Source organism: Atractosteus spatula, chromosome 7, assembly GCF_055471065.1.
Source record: "Atractosteus spatula isolate fAtrSpa1 chromosome 7, fAtrSpa1.hap1, whole genome shotgun sequence".
Lineage (NCBI taxonomy): Eukaryota > Metazoa > Chordata > Actinopteri > Semionotiformes > Lepisosteidae > Atractosteus > Atractosteus spatula.
The window spans coordinates 49,162,242-49,179,296 of NC_142712.1; the positions used below are offsets into that span (position 1 = coordinate 49,162,242).

The window sequence follows — 17,055 nt, forward strand, 5'->3', positions numbered from 1 at the left end:
TGCTTTGGCAACCTGAATCCGAGAGGCAAGAACAAGCTGGGCAGTCTTGTGAACATATGTCGCGAGGTCATCGGTGCTGATCTTCCAGCCCTTTCCACCATCTTATCATACACGTGTTTTGAGTAAAGCAACATCCGACTGTGATGATCCTTCACACCCCTTGTTTAATACTTTCCAGTTACTCCCATCAGAAAGCAGATAGCGACTCCCCAGCTCCAAAACCAACAGATTTAAGTTCTCATTCATACCTGTAGCCATATCGTTACTTCACACTTGACCTTCTATGCAAATATGTATGTCTATTGTTGTTGTTCCTGTCGTTTTTTTTCTTCTGTCCATCTGTACACCAACACTGCTGCTGTAAAGCAACTTGCCCCCCCAAGGGATAATAAAGACTCTCTCTCTAACCTCTGCTGCAGCCGGCACCCCCTTGGCTCTCAAGATACGTTCTCACAACCCTCATCAAAAAGAACCTTGTTTATAGCTAAAACATGCCATTGCTAAGATTAATGGAAACAATGACAAATTACTCAAATTAAACTTGAGAACTGATGAAAAAATACCACTTATCAGTTCATCCTTAAATAACCAGCTTTGATCAAACAAACGGGCAGTGTCATATTAGCAGTACTGTCTTCATGAAAGAAAAGAAGAACTTTTTGATTTGAAAAAAGACACCAGTATGACTTACTCGACACTTGTGAAAGTTCTTCCTTTACACCAGTACAAGACAGCCACCCACTCAGAATGTGTCTCCCTCTTCCTCAGCCAGCAAGAGAGAGGAACGGTCATCAATGGTCGGGAACAGCTGCCCTGAAGCAACACTCCCGACCCGTTTCACGCTCAGGAGGAGACACTATGGATCCTCCTCGTGGTTGGCGAGACCAAACACTTTCGAAACGCATTTCTCAAGTCACAAACTATAGAAATGATCCCTGAAAGTATAGTCTTAACTCTTATAAACAATTATAAATTATTTATAGTAAATTTAAGAATTGATGAAAAAGTAGCACGCTTCAGTAGCTCCGTGAAGTTGGCCTCCTTATAAAACAGCACAAACGATGAAACCCACCTAATTCGTTCGTGCCGGTTTGAGTCGTTGAAACGTTCTTCCGTGCTTCTTTCCTTCCCGAGATATAGCGTCTTTTTTGGGGGGAGTTTGACGTTACTCAGCCCCCCTACAACGTCGTAGGGGAACCAGACCGGTTTCAATCGTTAGTGCTGGTTTGTGCCGTTGAAAGTAGCGTTTGTGCTGCTTTCGTTCCCGAGATATACCACCTTGGGTTTCCGATGATCACGTGACCAGGCACTGTGACTTTTTCCTCCAGAGACCCCGGCTGCCGAGTTCAAGCGTCTGTTACCAGTGCGAGAGTAACAGTTCTGTAGTTGTGTTCCTATTTTTGCCCGGGTGGGGGCGGCGGTGGATTTTGCATTTAAGATCAGTGTGTTGTGTGCGTTTGCGTGAGCAGGAAAATTGTATTTGTCACGAGCATCATATACCCTAATCAGATGAGTTGCGGGGTTAAGCGGAAAAAAGCGAAGACTAACGATCAATTGCATGTTCTTACCAAGAGAATAAACCTTTTTTTACCCTTTACCTTCTTAAATAAACACGCGTGCCAAGGGACGTGTGAAGATTCGACCCGTCAGTCGAGCCACGTGTTCAAAAAGGCTTGGATCTGCAACTTTAAGAACAAGATCACTCTTGCACTTTTTCTGCAACGTACAATCGTTAACGTGAAAAAGAACAAGGTTGTCGCGGGTAGTCAATAACATATCCGAGAAGCAATACTGGAAAGTCTACCGTCTCACACCTGCGGACCGCGGCAATATTGGAAACATATATATATTTTTTTCACATAACAGAAGTGAACATATATTTGAATTCTTTAATAAACTGTCATTATCTGTGTGCTTGTATTTACAGGGGTCTTATGTGCAAACATGAAGCGATGAGCTCACAGTCCTTTTATCTTTGGTGTGGAATACAGCGTGAGGGCACACCTGCCCTCTGAAGACACTGGTATGGGTGCCTGTGTTAGATCTTCTGCAGTCTGCAATGTAATGACCCAGACATGTTTGCTTGTCCTGCTCCATTTAGTTGCCCACCCGTCCGTCAAACAGCACAAACGACGAAACTCACCGCGATCGTTAGTGTTGCGTTTGTGTCGGTTTGTGTCGCTGTATGTAGCGTTTGTGCTGCTTTTGTTTCCGAGATATAGCGCCTTGTTTTTTCGGGTAATCACGTGACTATCTACAAGGAAGTTTACAGGTACTAACAAACTCGGTACTTGAACTCCTGATTGTGATTAAAACAATGGGGGCAATTTGTTTTCCGAGTCTGTCTGGTCGGGTGGGGGGGATGTTCCAATATATTTCAATATAGCTCCTTCTTTTCCTGGCTGTGACGTCACTCTGTGACGTACAAAACAGCAAAGTCACGACCACCAGATTTCTTTAGTTGTGATCTTTTGATCAGTTGACCCCAGACTTTGTAGCCTTTTCGCGAATGAACAGTCTTACATTTACAAAGGAATTACTATGTTAGTTCATTGGGTTAGGTGTTTTTTTTTAATTTATAACCATGTTCTCGAAAATGTATTGCCTGTGTACTCCTTTCATTGGTGAAGAGACACCAGTTTCCAAATTACCGCTGGTACAACACGAACTTGAACTTGAACTTGAACTTTATTGCCATATGTAACCGGTACATGTACTGGTACAATGGAATTCTTACTTACAGAAAGTCTCTCGATTGTAAAACAAGTGTAAAAAACAAGACAAAGTGCAAACAGTGCATCAAGACAATGTACAAACAAACAATAGACAATGTGCAAGTAAACATGTAGACAGTTTGAATGTAAACAATACAGACGTGTAAACAATGACTGGAGATGTGCAATAGATAAGAAATCATAAAGAGGCAGATGGTGATGGTGTAGGTGTGGTCTGAGGGGGATGGCTAAATGTGTTCGCCAGTCTCACTGCTAGTGGATAGAAGCTATTGAAGAATCTAGTGGTAAGTGTCCGTATGCTCTTATATCTCTTGCCTGAGGGCAGTGGGGTGAAGAGCTCATGCCCGGGGTGGTGACTGTCCTCTGTGATGGCCAGAATTCTACCACGGCAGCGGTCCTCATAGAGCTGTTTAATCTCGGTGAGACCGCAGCTGATGATCTTCTGGGCCATATTGACCATTCTCTGCAGTGCCTTTCTTTCTCGCGAAGAGGTGTTGCCATACCACACGGTGATCCCGTTGGTGAGGACGCTCTCGATGGTGCAGCGGTAGAAGTTCACCAACACATGTATTGGCATCCCCCATCGCTTGAGGCACCTCAAGAAATAAAGGCGCTGCTGAGCCTTCTTCATGATAGAGTCAGTGTTCACAGTCCAGGTTAGATCTTTAGAGATGTGAATTCCCAAAAACCTAAAGCTGGTGACTGTTTCCACTTCCGTTCCATCAATACTGAGTGGGCTGTGAGTGTATGGCCTGTGTCTCCGAAAGTCCACTATTAGCTCTTTCGTTTTCTTTATGTTCAAGTCCAGGTTATTGCTATGACACCACCTAAGCAGCTGTACAACTTCATCCATGTAAGTGGACTCGTCATCATCACTGATCAGTCCTATTATAGTGGTGTCATCAGCAAACTTAATGATGCGGTTGTTGCTGTGTCTTGCTGTGCAGTCGTGAGTAAATAGGGAGTACAACCTTGGACAGCAGCCTTGTGGGGTTCCAGTGCTCAGGGTGAGTGGTGTTGATGTTTTATTGCCTATCCGCACCACCTGTGGTCTCTCGATAAGAAAGTCCAGCAGCCAGTTGCAGACAGAGAGCCCATATTCACATTTTTAGGTATTAGTTTCAAGATCGATATAATTTAACAATAAAAAACAAAATTGAAATCACATTGTAATATAATGATCATAGACTACATTTCTATTCATTTTTGAAGTACAAAGCAGAAGGTGTTTCCCCTACCTAAATTAGACGATTAAAATTGTTCAAATACCATGTATTCATTACAGAAAGCAGTGGAGACAGTTATATTGCAAATAAAAAATGTATTTATTTCGAAGAGTACGGGACATTGTGAATCAATAAAGACGTTTAAAAATTAGCCGATGTACTTATTTTGCAAATAAGTAAAGCATTTTAAAAATAGATTCTCATTGACAGTAAACAAGCCGATCCACCTGGCGCTGCTAGCTTGAACAGCTCTCAGACCCATGATTGGCTAAAGCCCCGAACAGTTCGGGCCGCGATTGGGTGAAGAGTGAGAATCGACACTCTGATTGGGTAAAGTCCCACAGCGGCAGTTCCTAGAACATGTAAATACAGAGGTGATGGATGTTCTTCTTGGTCCAAAAACTGTAGCCCCGGTTAACCGTGTGCTGTATGAGCACGCTGGATATACAGTAACACATCCATTGGTTTCCAATTACTTATCAGTCTAAGTCGCACTGAGGTCAAAAGTGAATAGCAGACAAAGAATGTCATGGCATCCCCAGCGCGTTCACGACTCAGATAGCATGTCACGATAGGAGTGTGCGCATCACGATCACATCGCGAAACCCATTGTGACTGGCGCATTACTCCAATAGCGCCACTATCGCGACATTAAGTCCATATATCGCGATATAACATACCCCGACAAAACCCCCTGCCCCTATGTCGCGATACGAAGTCCACATATCGCGATATGACAAACGCCCCACTGCGTGCGTCCATGTCGTGATATGACATACGCTGGCAAAATCCCCGCCCCCTTGTCGCGACATGGAGTCCATATTTTTTTATAATCAAAATATACTTTCTTTCCATAACAACATGTCACAAAAGAAACATTCTCACAAATTTGGTGAACATTTTGACTAGATATGAACGTCGCATGCAATAAAACGTTTCCAACAGTGGTGATTGTCCATTATCAATCTGTGCAAATGAAAGATGGGGCTGGCTTGGCGAAATTAAAGAGTCAAGTAATAGGTTTATTCCATGCTGATAAAGAAAGAAAACAACGTTTCGGCCCTGGAGCTATCTTCAGACTGTGCTTGCTTTCTTCTTTTTACAGTATGTAAATTATTTAAATTACCTATGGCTCGTTTCTTACCAGCTACCTCCCATAACAAAAAAGTATCTCCAAACCCTGACACTTGCTTTTGCTTCGGTTCAGGTCATAAGATCTTTTCTAGCAGTTTTTGAAAAAACCGAGTCTTTTTTTAAACTATTATAAGAGAGCCGCCCACTCAGAAAGTGTCTCCTTCCTCCTCAGCCCGTGAGAGAGAGGAACGGTCATCAATGGTCGAGAACAACTGCTTTAAAGCAACCCTCCCGACCCGCTTCGCGCTCAGAAGGAGACACCATGGATCCTCCTCGTGGTTGGCGAGACCAAACACTTTAGAAACGCATTTCTCAAGTCACAAACTATAGAAATGATCCCTGAAAGTATAGTCTTAACTCCATATTGCTCGAGCACCGCACCCCAGTAAACCTGAAAGCAATTGCAGTCACGGTGTGCAATGTTAACGGGTTCATTTCCCAAGAACATATCTGTTGATCCAATAAGAGACGTAGTAAAGAAATAACATATCTGAGCGATATTAGTTATAAATACTCCAAAGAGACAAATTAAAAGAAAAGACCAACCTGGTCAAACAAATACCCACAATGCCTTGAGGTGCATAATTAAAGCGTCAGTCCTGTCGGCTCTCAGCGAGCTCGTCTTCCAGCCTCGCTGCTCAATGAACTGCTTCAAACTCACACCAGCCGAATCCAGGAATTATACCGTAACAATGTTCTCGATGACTGAAAATATACATCGTATACACATAGCTCTTAGAGAAAAGAGCTTTTCGCAGAAATATCCCTAACTCAAACATTTCTGTTCTAATTCTAATAAAATACAAAAGAACAAGTAAAGGTTTATTCCATGCTGAAAAGAGAAGAAAGGAAACAACGTTTCGGCTGTGGAGCTTTCCTTCGGGACATGACCCTAAACACAGCCGAAACGTTTCCTTTCTTCTCTTTTGTTTGGAATAAACTTGTATTGTTCCTTTGCAGCCTACGCATGCTGACGCAGCTACCTACTTGAGCTACAGTAAATAAAATACAATATATTTTTTAACTTAAAGTATGTAAAATGTATGTCGCTGTTTGACATCGTGATCAGAACTTAAGCTCTAAATTCTGAATGACTTTAATTAATTCCGCTTTGAATTCAAGAGAGCCTTTCTACACGAGGACGACAATGATAAAACAAATCCTTCGCGTCCCCAAGAGTAAGCGGTCGGAAAAAAATAACTGTAGTACAGTATGTTGGAAGAACATTTCTGTCACAGCGTCACACCCTGTAGGAGCCATGTGAGGTTTTAATTTGGTTATATTCCTTTAAAAACAATCCTATAAATATGTTGATGTTCTACTATTTGAAAACCACGTTGTTTTGTTTACGTACATTGTGCATATGCCTTAAGACTGCCAATCGCCGACGTTAATTTTTTTCTACAAAAATGTACTCTATTTCCAAAAACAACATCTCACAATAGAACATTGTCACAAAATGAGTAAACATTCATAAATGTAAATTCGAGAAGTTTTAGTTTTCCAAAAACAGGAAATTCGAGCGCAACGGTTCTGACGTGCTCGTGTAGGTGGGTGTTTAGTTCACTTGAGCTTTGAGGAACAGTTTTGGTATTGTGGAAAACGTCTCCTATTATTTGTTAGTTTGACGCAAACAGCGAATGGGACTAAAACACGTTTAATGTTTAAACCTGGCGAAGTTGATTGTGGAGTTTACATGGGCACAGTCAGCCATAAGCTCGCCTTTCTCACGGCGGTATTCGGGTACTGCAGACCCCATTACAGCACGCGCTGTTCATTCAGTGCGCTTCGCCTCTGCTGCAGCCGGGACCCCCTCGGTTCCCGCGCCCCTCGTCAAAAAACACCTTGCTGAAGTAGGTTAGCTCATTAAAGCTTTAATATATCATAACTGTAAAAAGCATTGAATTTTGTTAATTTCATAGGAAAGCTAAAAAGTGACGAATACTTTCAAAAGTTCACCATAAATTAACTGGTTTTGATTAAACTACCAGCTTCAGTATTATGTGTTTGTGGGCAACATCAAAAATAGAACTGCTTTTGTACTATACCGGAGCGTAGAACGCTTATTGTCTGATAAACTACTTCTGTTTTTTAACCATTATAAGATAGCCGCCCACTCAGAAAGTGTCTCCTTCCTCCTCAGCCCGTAAGAGAGAGGAACGGTCATCAATAGTCGGGAACAGCTGCTTTAAAGCAACACTCCCGACCCGCTTCGCGCTCAGAAGGAGACACCATGGATCCTCCTCGTGGGTGGCGAGACCAAACACTTTAGAAACGCATTTCTCAAGTCACAAACTATAGAAATGATCCCTGAAAGTATAGTCTTAAATTTCCACCTCTCGAGCAGCGCACCCCAGTAAACCCGCAATTACTGCCTGTCATGGTTTTGAATTTTAAAAAATCAATATTGTCATCACCAAAGTCTCCAAATCATATTTCTGAATTGGTACGTTGAGAAAATTAACAATTATATGCATGATTCATTGTAACTGAAGTGCCACAGAGGGTGAAATTAGTCTTTATGTATAGCTTTTACAATACCCAGAACACATCGCTTCCATATTTTGCATACTAAGGAACGTCATCTCTAGTTTCGACATGTGAAGTATCTCAACATACCAAGAAATAGATCATATTCTTACTTACAGTGTGAATTAGTACATATATATATACATTTATCTACGTACAACGTCGAAAGGCTTGTCTTCATTCAAATGCAACCTTTTTAAATGAACGTCTGAAGTCTGATCTAAAATTCTAACTGCATTACTACAAACTCTCCAGTTGGGGGCGCCATGCTCCCACTTCGATTACATAACTAGGGCGATTTCGCCCCATTTGTGCCTTTTTAAATAAATACAGGCTAATTATTTTCGAAACGGTTATACGTGGATGAAAAGTACTCCATCCGTCTGACCGTTATCGTTTCTGATTTAAACTGAAATATGTGACAGCAAAAGGAAAACAATTTCTATTATAACAGGAGATTAAGAGTTATAATCTAGTTATACTGTGATCAATATTATATCTTTATAAGTCTGTATAGAACGATAATATATAGAACTATATTTTGTTACAGTGGGTTTGTCAATAATGCACTTTGAAATCCGAATCGCAAGGATATGCACACGGCTGGGTGAAGAGCTTACTCCGTGAGGGTGGGACAGTTTGTCCGCGCTGCGATGCCGTAGCTCAACTGAGCGACGCTTTCCAGCCAGACCAACATGGCCGCTGTGTCTCGCGGCGCAGAAAGTGCATGAGCAGGGTTTGAGCTCGTCACTCGGTAGCGTCACGATGTGGCAGGGGAGGAAGGGACCGGCGTTCTCGCCCATTTTCATCTCGCCTTTTAAATTTAAGGCTCCGAGCCTTCCGGATAGGCATTAGGGTTGGCTGTAAAACACGAACCCGGCGGCTCTTGTGACACTTGCTCTGGCCTGGACCAGGTCTGTAAAGTTAAGCAAAGACAGGAGCCGAAGACCCCTCCTACTGTTCCGCCTGTTCAACTTTCTGTTCTGCTCTGATGAGGGCTTGACGAGAATCGCTCACTAATGATCTCAAGAAGAAGAGCTTCGTGTTTCATTCATTGACAAGTCGGCGGTTGGTTTACCAATATTTGCTGAGGCCACAGCGCTATAAGGAGACTTTTTCCCGTGTTTGTGTTTGAATAACCTGTCTTGAGAGATGTTTTCTGTAAAACCTCTGAAACCTACGTTCAAGTCGTACCTGCCTCCTGTGCAGGTAGGCATTTCGCGCTAAGTTATTGACTTTGCTACGAGCTGTCAGTGTTTGTCAAACAACTTGAGCTCTGGTGTGTCTGTAGCTACACACTTGAAACCTTTTGCTGTTTTTATTTAATGTTAGGAAATAATCGCTTTTGAAAAACGGGTTATGTACATCGATGATTTCACAACTATGTTATGAATTCCAGATGCAGGAGAACGACGTTTAGAACACTTTCCGCGTTTAAACTAGTGTATGAGGATTTGCATCTTTAATTCCGTTGTATGCACGAATCCTTCTGGAAGCATAGATAATTGGTCGTTAAATAAGAAAGACAAAAAACAGTTTATGGCTGAGTGTGAAAAATAGCACCAAATTGTCTTGTTTTATATGCTGTTTTTTGAAGCCAAACGTTTTTGCTTAATATTTTGTGAAGCTTTATGAATGGTAATATATAAACAACGCACTGCTCTGTCAGGGATTCTGGCACTGGGCTATACGGTTAGTAAGCGTCTGGGGCTTGCCTGGTACGTTTTTAATCTTTAAATGCCTCTTTGCACTTAACAGACAGAAGTCAAGAGGAGCCCCCAGCCCCCAATAAGGAAGCTAGAAGCGAAATTGCTACCAGGTAAGTCAGACCTCCTTCCCTTTTCACGATTTAACACACCGCGCGTTCCCTGCAGACGAGAAGTGAAAATGACCCAGTTCGGGAGTCGTGTGGGTTTTGGTGTTTTTTTAACGTCAGAATTCTCTTCTTAGTAGTTCAGTAAATCTTTCTGTTAATAATTTACAATAACCTGCCTCCCCTGGTGAAGTCTTTGAATAACTGACCGTGGCAGAGACTTGCTAATGACACCATGTCCTGGCTTGTTTACACTTTTACTGAACGTCCTCTCTGTCCTCCGAGCGGTTTAAAGTCCTGTTGCCTTCCAGGGTTGGTGTGCCTGTATCCCTTGAGCGAGCTTGAGTTGAACTGCAGAACAGGTGAAACCTCCAGTTCTGCCGGTGTAAATCTGTACCCTACACTTCCTGCGCAGTGAGCTGTCGGAGAGTGCTGTCACTTCTCTCTGGGTCAGGTTTGTGTTCTGCAAGCACTCTGTGATCTCTTCCTGGGACGCTCTCCCACCAGAAAGACAAAACTAGGCCAAAACTGTCCTGTACCTCTAAACATCTCTGGTGAATTCAAATATGAGGAACGGCAGGTCATGTGGTCAGCTCTTGAGTGTTTTTCTGTGCTGGTGCTTGTTTTGTGTGGAGGGGGGGTGTATTTTTGGAGCAGGGACAAAGCCAGTGTTTAACCAACCTTTCCCACAGAAAACGTATCCGTGCATTTGAGCCTTGACAAGATGGGCATTCCTCTCTACAGGGCTCCAGAGTGCCTCTCAGTCACCATGGTTATCTGCCTGCTGGCCCCCTTTTCATTGACATGTCTAACTCTCTATAATGGGCCTCAACAATACTGTTTTGCCAGTGAGGAATGCTTTTTTTGTGAAGGAAGAAAAAGTAAGGAGAAGAATTGTCTCGAGAGAAGTATGCTATCATATAAGGAGAATCAGAGTGAAGCTTTCTGTTGATTGCCTAGAACTCTGTCTTGTACATTATTAATGTGTTGTTTAATTTAAATAGTAGCAGGCGCAGGCCTTATTTCTTTGTGCGTGTCTTTATCTGGTTATAAGAGCTGAACAGCACGATTTGCGATATAAACTGTCCAGGTGTGTCTTTTTCAACCAATGTTGGTTGCACAGGGTCTAGATGGTAGCTGCAGCTAATTAGGTTAATACTGTGCCCCAGGATGTTTGCAAAAACTGAGTGTTTTTTTCTCTCTTGTGTTTAGTTCCTGCTATTTCCTTTTGTAAAGTATATTCAGCTACCTCATGAGCATTCTCCAAAAACTAAAATAGTGCATTTTGTCCACAGTTATGCACTGTGGTATGAATACAAATCTTCTGCATAGCTGTTTGCACGAGGCTGAACTATGACACACAGACAAATGTGCACATTTTGCACATGCTGTTTGGTGGCCATCTTCATAATTCCTGTGTCAGTGCTGCTTGGTTTATATGACGGAGCTCTCTGTGTGTTCTTTGCAAGCCCTGTATTATTTCTGCAGTCAGTTTCTGCCCTACATTTCACGTGTACTGGCCTGAGCTATGTCAGCGCAGCAGTATGCAGTCGTCAATGCCGATGATTCAGAGGTCGCTGGGGATCATCATTTTTGAGGGCTTCCTGATTAATATGTGAAGAAGTTCAGATAAAGCTGTGATATTTTAAAGAGGTTGGAGGGACAAGGAAGTTTCCTGCTAAATATTCCTGGATTGATTTTTCAGTAAAGTGTGGGAACAGTTGAAGTCCACAGTGAGGATAAGAAGAAGAGCACAGTTATATGATGCAGAAGATAGGCACATTGCAAGTGTATCAACAGCTTTATGGTGATGCTTAACAGATAAGATGTGAAGACGATGTAATTGCAGAGCCAGGCAAGAGCTGTGGTTGATGTTGGTAAAACTGCCAGAACCGCAAAGCTGTGACTACACTGTAGAAGTGTGGGGTTGCACTTTTTACAAACTGGGAGCATTTGGGTAGCTCGGCAGGGACAAGTCAGTTTCCTTAAGGCATCAAATAATGATGCCTTGTTGTTTTTGATCTCTTTTTGCCTGACAATGAAATGTGGAGGAGGTGTTATTTTCTGTCTCTTAACTGCTTTGTAGACAGAACCGTATTTTGTTGAGATATACTGTAATTAGATTTTTTTTTTGGCACATTTCTTTCCGGAAATGAAGCGATTAGGCTAATTGGTCTGGTGGACGTGGAAAATATGAATCAGAATCTAGTATTTAATTAAAAGCTAGAGTACTTGTGAGTCAAGTACCTCAGAAATTTCACCAAAAAAGCCCCAAACGTCTGGTTTAAAAAATGGATGTCTTGTTTCTCTATGACAACAAGATTCCTTTATCACTAAGTATGTGTCCTTCTCTTGTATGCAGGTACATATTAGTTCATAATTATTTTTAAGTGTAATGTGGTTAAATAGTTACTGTAATACTCTGCTCGCACATCTCCTATAATGTCAGCAGTGTCGCATAGTGTTTGTGAGAAGAGTGGTTAGGTTAGGGGCTCAAGTCGCAGGCAGGGTGCTGTTGTAGCCTTGAACAAGGATCTTGACTCGCATTACTCCTGTAGAACATCTAGTGGTACAAATGGTTATACGTGTGGCTTGCTTTGGATAATAAATTGATAATAATATTTGGGATTGCAGCTGGAATGCTCCTGCCTAAAACGTTAATGTGATTTTTTCCTTTAAAACAGAATACTCTCCTTTCTCTGTCCTATTTAGGATAATGAATGCTAGTCATTCATTAACTTGATTGTGTACATTCTTAGAAATGTTCAATTATAATGTCTGTAATACCCTTACACCTGCATCTTGGCCTGTAGTTTGATTTTGTCCAGTATAGTGTTTGAGTGTTGAGGTTGCAGACCTTGGGTATTTGCTGTCAGTGCACAATGTCTGCTCCTCTCTGTCAAGGTGTTTTGGAAAGTCAATTACCAGATGCTAGTGAGTGGCCAGACTGATTAAGGTACTGTTTGGTTAATCTTTACAGTAGCTCAATCCTGTCTGAGGAACGTACATGTGTTTACCCTAGTTAACTTCAGTGTGTATTTGCTCTGGGAAATGCTGAGAGGGTTATGCTTGAGAATGCAATCGTGCTCAAATAACTTGCTTGTCCTGTTTATGAAAAGGTGTGTTGTGTGCCTTTGTGTTTCTCCTTCCTGGTTAATCACCAGCATGAACACTTTTCTATTCCCTATGAATAGTTACCCTTAGTATTTAATAGATATCTTTTAGAATTGTTTTATGATTATGAAGAGCTACTGATTGCAGCAAGCAGTCAAACATTTATTCCTTTTTTTGGCTACGTCTGTGGCTTTTCTGGACCCAGTGAGGGTTTTTTTTTTACTATAGAGAAGATTCAAAGGGAAGGTAAGACTTTGTTTGCCCTAACACTAAGAACATCAGTATGTGCATCGGTTTTGTTTTGCCATAGATCATCCAAACTGAGGTAATGACAAAGACCAGTAAATGAGCACAGTAGCAAGATGCCCACAAAACAGCAGCATCCAAACAGAACATTTGTTATGTGCTCCTGGTCTCATTTATTATCACTTTATCCAGAGAGAAGGGAGAGGGATTTCTGTCCATGGAAAGGCTTTCTCAGAATGCTGAAGATGGGGATAAACAACTGCTACTCCAAAATGGGATCACTTAATTCCTTGGAATAAAAAAAAAGCTACACATTAATTACAGCAGGGATGGAAGGGATTCTTTTTTTCTTTTTCTGAAGAGAATGCTGTCGCATTCAGCTCCTTTATAAAAGCTTGTCACAGAATAAACCACTTGTTGAAAAGCAGCAAATCATCACTATAATTACATCCTGACATCAGATGCGAAGACATGGCCCTTGTGTCAGAAACCGAGTCACAGTTGCAGTAAACAGATAATTTTTTTGATGCAGTGATATACTAAGCAAAGCTGTTAGGAAAAAAAATAGTTGTGACTTGTGACAGTTGAAGTCATGTAGCTGCTTTTTGTTGCCATTTAAATGTGAAATTTAACACTGATACTTGTATCTTTTTTTTCTCCCTTCAGGTGTTTTAAGTGAATTCCTGGTTTTCAATTACTGAAATACAATCTATGTAGGAGGTATCTAGTCACCTTATACTAATCCAACTTTTAGTTTACCAGGGTAGTAGCAATGAGTCTCATTAGTATTGATTGATAAAATATGCCACGTGGAAAAAAACTCATATTTTTCAGCTAAGTAATGCTTATACAGTATCTGCACATGATTGTACAATGTTCTTGCAAGATGCAGACTTAAAACTTGAGAAAAGTTGGTTTCATTTGCCACAATAACCGTAATCTAAAAAGTGTAAAAATAGTACATCATTGCAAATGTTTTCCAAAAATGTAAGCCTTGTGACTAAAGAGATTAAAGGCTTAGAGAGTGCAGAGCAGTCTGCAATTGACATATTTGGTGTCAGGGAATTTCAGTCCTGTGTTGGACATTCACTGATTTTAAAAGTTGAAATACTTAACGGGGTATATTTCATCATCAAACATTTTATTTTTGCTAAGCAGGTTCTGCCTCCTTTGCTCACAGTGTTGTATGTCAGACTGCACAAAATAACTGTGAAAGGTCTTGCCGCCGAAAGGGAAACCCATTTATTATGAGCTCAGTTAACATCTGCCAGAGCGTTCTGATACGTAAGGAGAGAGGGAAACCGATTATACAAAGGACATTGCACTGCCATTTGTGAGCATTACAAATACAGGGTCCTAGCTTAGCTCAGGCAGCCCTGTGTTCGGCAGCAGGTGTCTCTTCTGGCCAAAACTGCAGATTTTATTATTTTTGTGGTCAGGGTGGTTAAAAGCAGTAGGGTGTTTACACTTTAAATTCTGAGGGAGTGTTTGTCAGGTGGTTGTTTTTTTTTGGTCTCTGTTTTTTTTTAGTTTCCTAAATTATCTGGAATGTCCGACTTTTCTACATCTATAAATAAATGAAAGGTGAACCCCTCCAAAAATCGGAAAATGTACGGAAAATACAGCTACTCCTTTGCCTGTGGCGAGCTGAAGACAGGCTCTATTTTGCTGAAAGATACAATGCGTCTCACATGCGGTACACATTGCAGCTGTCCTTCAAAGACAAAGCAGGAAAACCACTAGCAGGTTGTATTACTTGAAATTCCTAAAAAAAAAAAAGATTTTTGTACTTCTGTTCTACTTTTTTAAATGCCAATAAAACAGCTCTTTCGCCCAAACTGTTTAATTACATTCCTTCACAGCCAGAGATGGTATCAGTAAAATGATCGTGTTTGGGTTTGGAGGGGTTCTGCACTAACTCTGGTTTTTAAGAACACGAGAACTCTTACCAACAAGAGGAGGCCATTTGACCCATTGACCTCTTTTGGTAGTTAGTGGCTTATTAATCCAAGGATCTCATCCAGCTGTTCCTTGAAGGGTATGGGCTTCAGCAACGTGGCTGAGTAGCTCGTTCCCGAGTCCCACACCCCTTTTGCGCGAAGAAGTGTTTTTGATGCAGAATGCGAGTGAATGTCACATTGTTTCAAATTCCTGCTCTCCCCCCCTTGTCTTTTTTTGAGCATTATGAATGTATCCCTTTCAGCTCTCCCTGCAGTCCGGCTATTGTCCATTCAAACCCACTGTCCAGAAATGGCACCACACCAAACAGAAAGTGGCCTTTGTGTTGTTCTGAGTCAGCAACACAGGACTGATCAGCTGTTTTTCTGTTTGTAAGAGTGGAGAGACTCACATCTGCACACATGCGAGTAACTCGCAGCTGATTGAGTTGGTAATTTCAAAATGATCCTCACATGCTATTGCTTCTGTATAAAGCATTTTTTCTTGCAATTCATTTTGAGCTTTTCTTTTGCCCTGAAAAGGACTCTAAAGCAGAGCTGAGAAGTGAGGTTAGCCTTTGCTCACCATTACATTAACATGAACAGTTAAACCCACTTATTATTTCTGTATGGAAACATGCTAGATACAGTTTAAGGTATATATGCTAGATATAGTTTAAAATTTCCTCAATGCTTGATTTACAGCTGCAGTCATAAACAACTCTGCATTGCATCCAGGGTCTAGTAGGTAACGAGTATTTGAGATTGTTTTTTGAAAGTGTTAGTCATGGGGAATACTACCTAGCTCGTAGTTATCAGCAAACTCCATAGAGTTTGATGCCTGAATTAACGCTTCTTTTCCAGAGAGTGGTGTAATTGTGTTCCTTTGCCATGAATGTACCAAGATATGAATGTGACAGCAGGTAGGAATCAGAAGAATATTATCAATATTTTGGTCCAAGACTTGCTACAGGGTCTTTTCAAATAACCTCCAACTAATCAGTTCTTCTGGGAAGATACAGTACTACCAGTCTGAATAAATGCCAGGGTGTGTCTGCACAACCACTCTGCTATTCATTTTTTTCTTTTTAGTTTAGTTTATTGAATAGGTACAGTACACGGCTGCATCTCTTCAGCTGAGTTAGCTAAAATGCTAATTTACATCTGTAGTCCCTAGGCAGGACACAACCAACACAACACAGACATAGACATTAAAAACATATCAAGGTGCACTGTATGATAACTGACATTTATGTTAATGTAACATGCACCATGGCGCTGCTTTTAAGAGGCTACATTCCTGTTTTTAGTGTGTGCTTATATCTGACATCCAGTTGTCTGCCATGTGGACAGCAGCCATGGGAACAGGCTCAGTGCTCGTTCTCCCTGCTAGGCAGGCTTTCATGTTTTCTTCCTTGCTTTCAGCAAGACTGTAGTTAACAAGCCTTGGCTGTGTCTAGTGGTGCCAGATGTTTAGTTGCATAATACAGTATAATAGAACACCACATATACTTAACTGCCTGGGACTTTAATTTGGGCACTGTGCTTGCTGTTTAAGAAGTGTTTAATTAAAGTCAGGTTCAGCCCAGCTGGGCTGTGTCCTATAATACAACAGGATGTTTACGCAGAGTTTCAGCTGGGTTAAAATGGGAAGTGCAGTGTAACGCGCTGGTGCATAATAAGATATTCCATCTTAATGAAGGTGACCTGAATGTGGCTAAACAGCCCCTGATGTTCAGGGAGTGATTGTTCAGAAACGTAGCCCACAATTCAAACCAATTGCTATTTACATCTGTTTTTATTGCTTTGCTAAAATTACAGGGAGATGTGCAACTTTCCAAAATAAGTTTCCTTTCTGGAATCTTTTGCATCCCGTGCTCCTTAGCCCTGAGTTCTGTACCCCTGGCCGCTGGGTCCGCTCATTCTAGGACCCTGTCCCTCAGCAAGCTGGTTTTCTTGTTCTTTTTCACATTTGTATTCCCACCATTGTGCTGACAGTCAGTAGTTTGCTTTGACCATTAGCTAAATGTTTTGATCACACACAGGGGTTAAAACAGCGAAGTTGTTATGGGCAGAATCTGGCCCAGAGGACAATTAAAGCTTTTAGCTTGACACAAGGGTGCAGTTCTTATCTGTCAGCGATATCCCAAGGCAACACCAGTGGCATTATTTGGCTTCTTCGTGCACACACATTCTTCATGTCTGCACTCTGCATTGCAACACATCGTTATTTTATCAGCTGGAGCTCCAGTTAATCCCACTGTGCAGGATAACCAAATCCAACACACGGCTTCTCTCCAAGTTAACCAGCTGAGGGACAG

At 41.5% G+C, this 17,055-nt stretch overlaps 1 protein-coding gene and 3 non-coding genes across 4 annotated transcripts in view; 1 reads left to right on the forward strand and 3 right to left on the reverse strand.

The window, feature by feature from the left end:
- Positions 1–737: 737 nt before the first annotated feature.
- LOC148831289 (small nucleolar RNA U3) lies at positions 738–951 on the reverse strand. The gene has a single exon (XR_016091405.1). It is a non-coding gene; the product is annotated as a small nucleolar RNA U3 (small nucleolar RNA).
- A 4,285-nt stretch (positions 952–5,236) lies between these two features.
- LOC148831290 (small nucleolar RNA U3) lies at positions 5,237–5,450 on the reverse strand. The gene has a single exon (XR_016091396.1). It is a non-coding gene; the product is annotated as a small nucleolar RNA U3 (small nucleolar RNA).
- Positions 5,451–7,207: 1,757 nt separating this feature from the next.
- LOC148831291 (small nucleolar RNA U3) lies at positions 7,208–7,421 on the reverse strand. Its single transcript, XR_016091385.1, has one exon. It is a non-coding gene; the product is annotated as a small nucleolar RNA U3 (small nucleolar RNA).
- Positions 7,422–8,310: 889 nt separating this feature from the next.
- mtmr10 (myotubularin related protein 10) overlaps positions 8,311–17,055 on the forward strand; it is a 30,690-nt gene continuing 21,945 nt past the window's right edge. The window contains exons 1-2 of the mRNA XM_088921016.1: positions 8,311–8,833; positions 9,383–9,443. Of these exons, the coding sequence (XP_088777142.1) occupies positions 8,777–8,833; positions 9,383–9,443 (118 nt within the window). The 5' untranslated portion in view covers positions 8,311–8,776. The remainder of the gene's footprint in view (positions 8,834–9,382; positions 9,444–17,055) is intronic.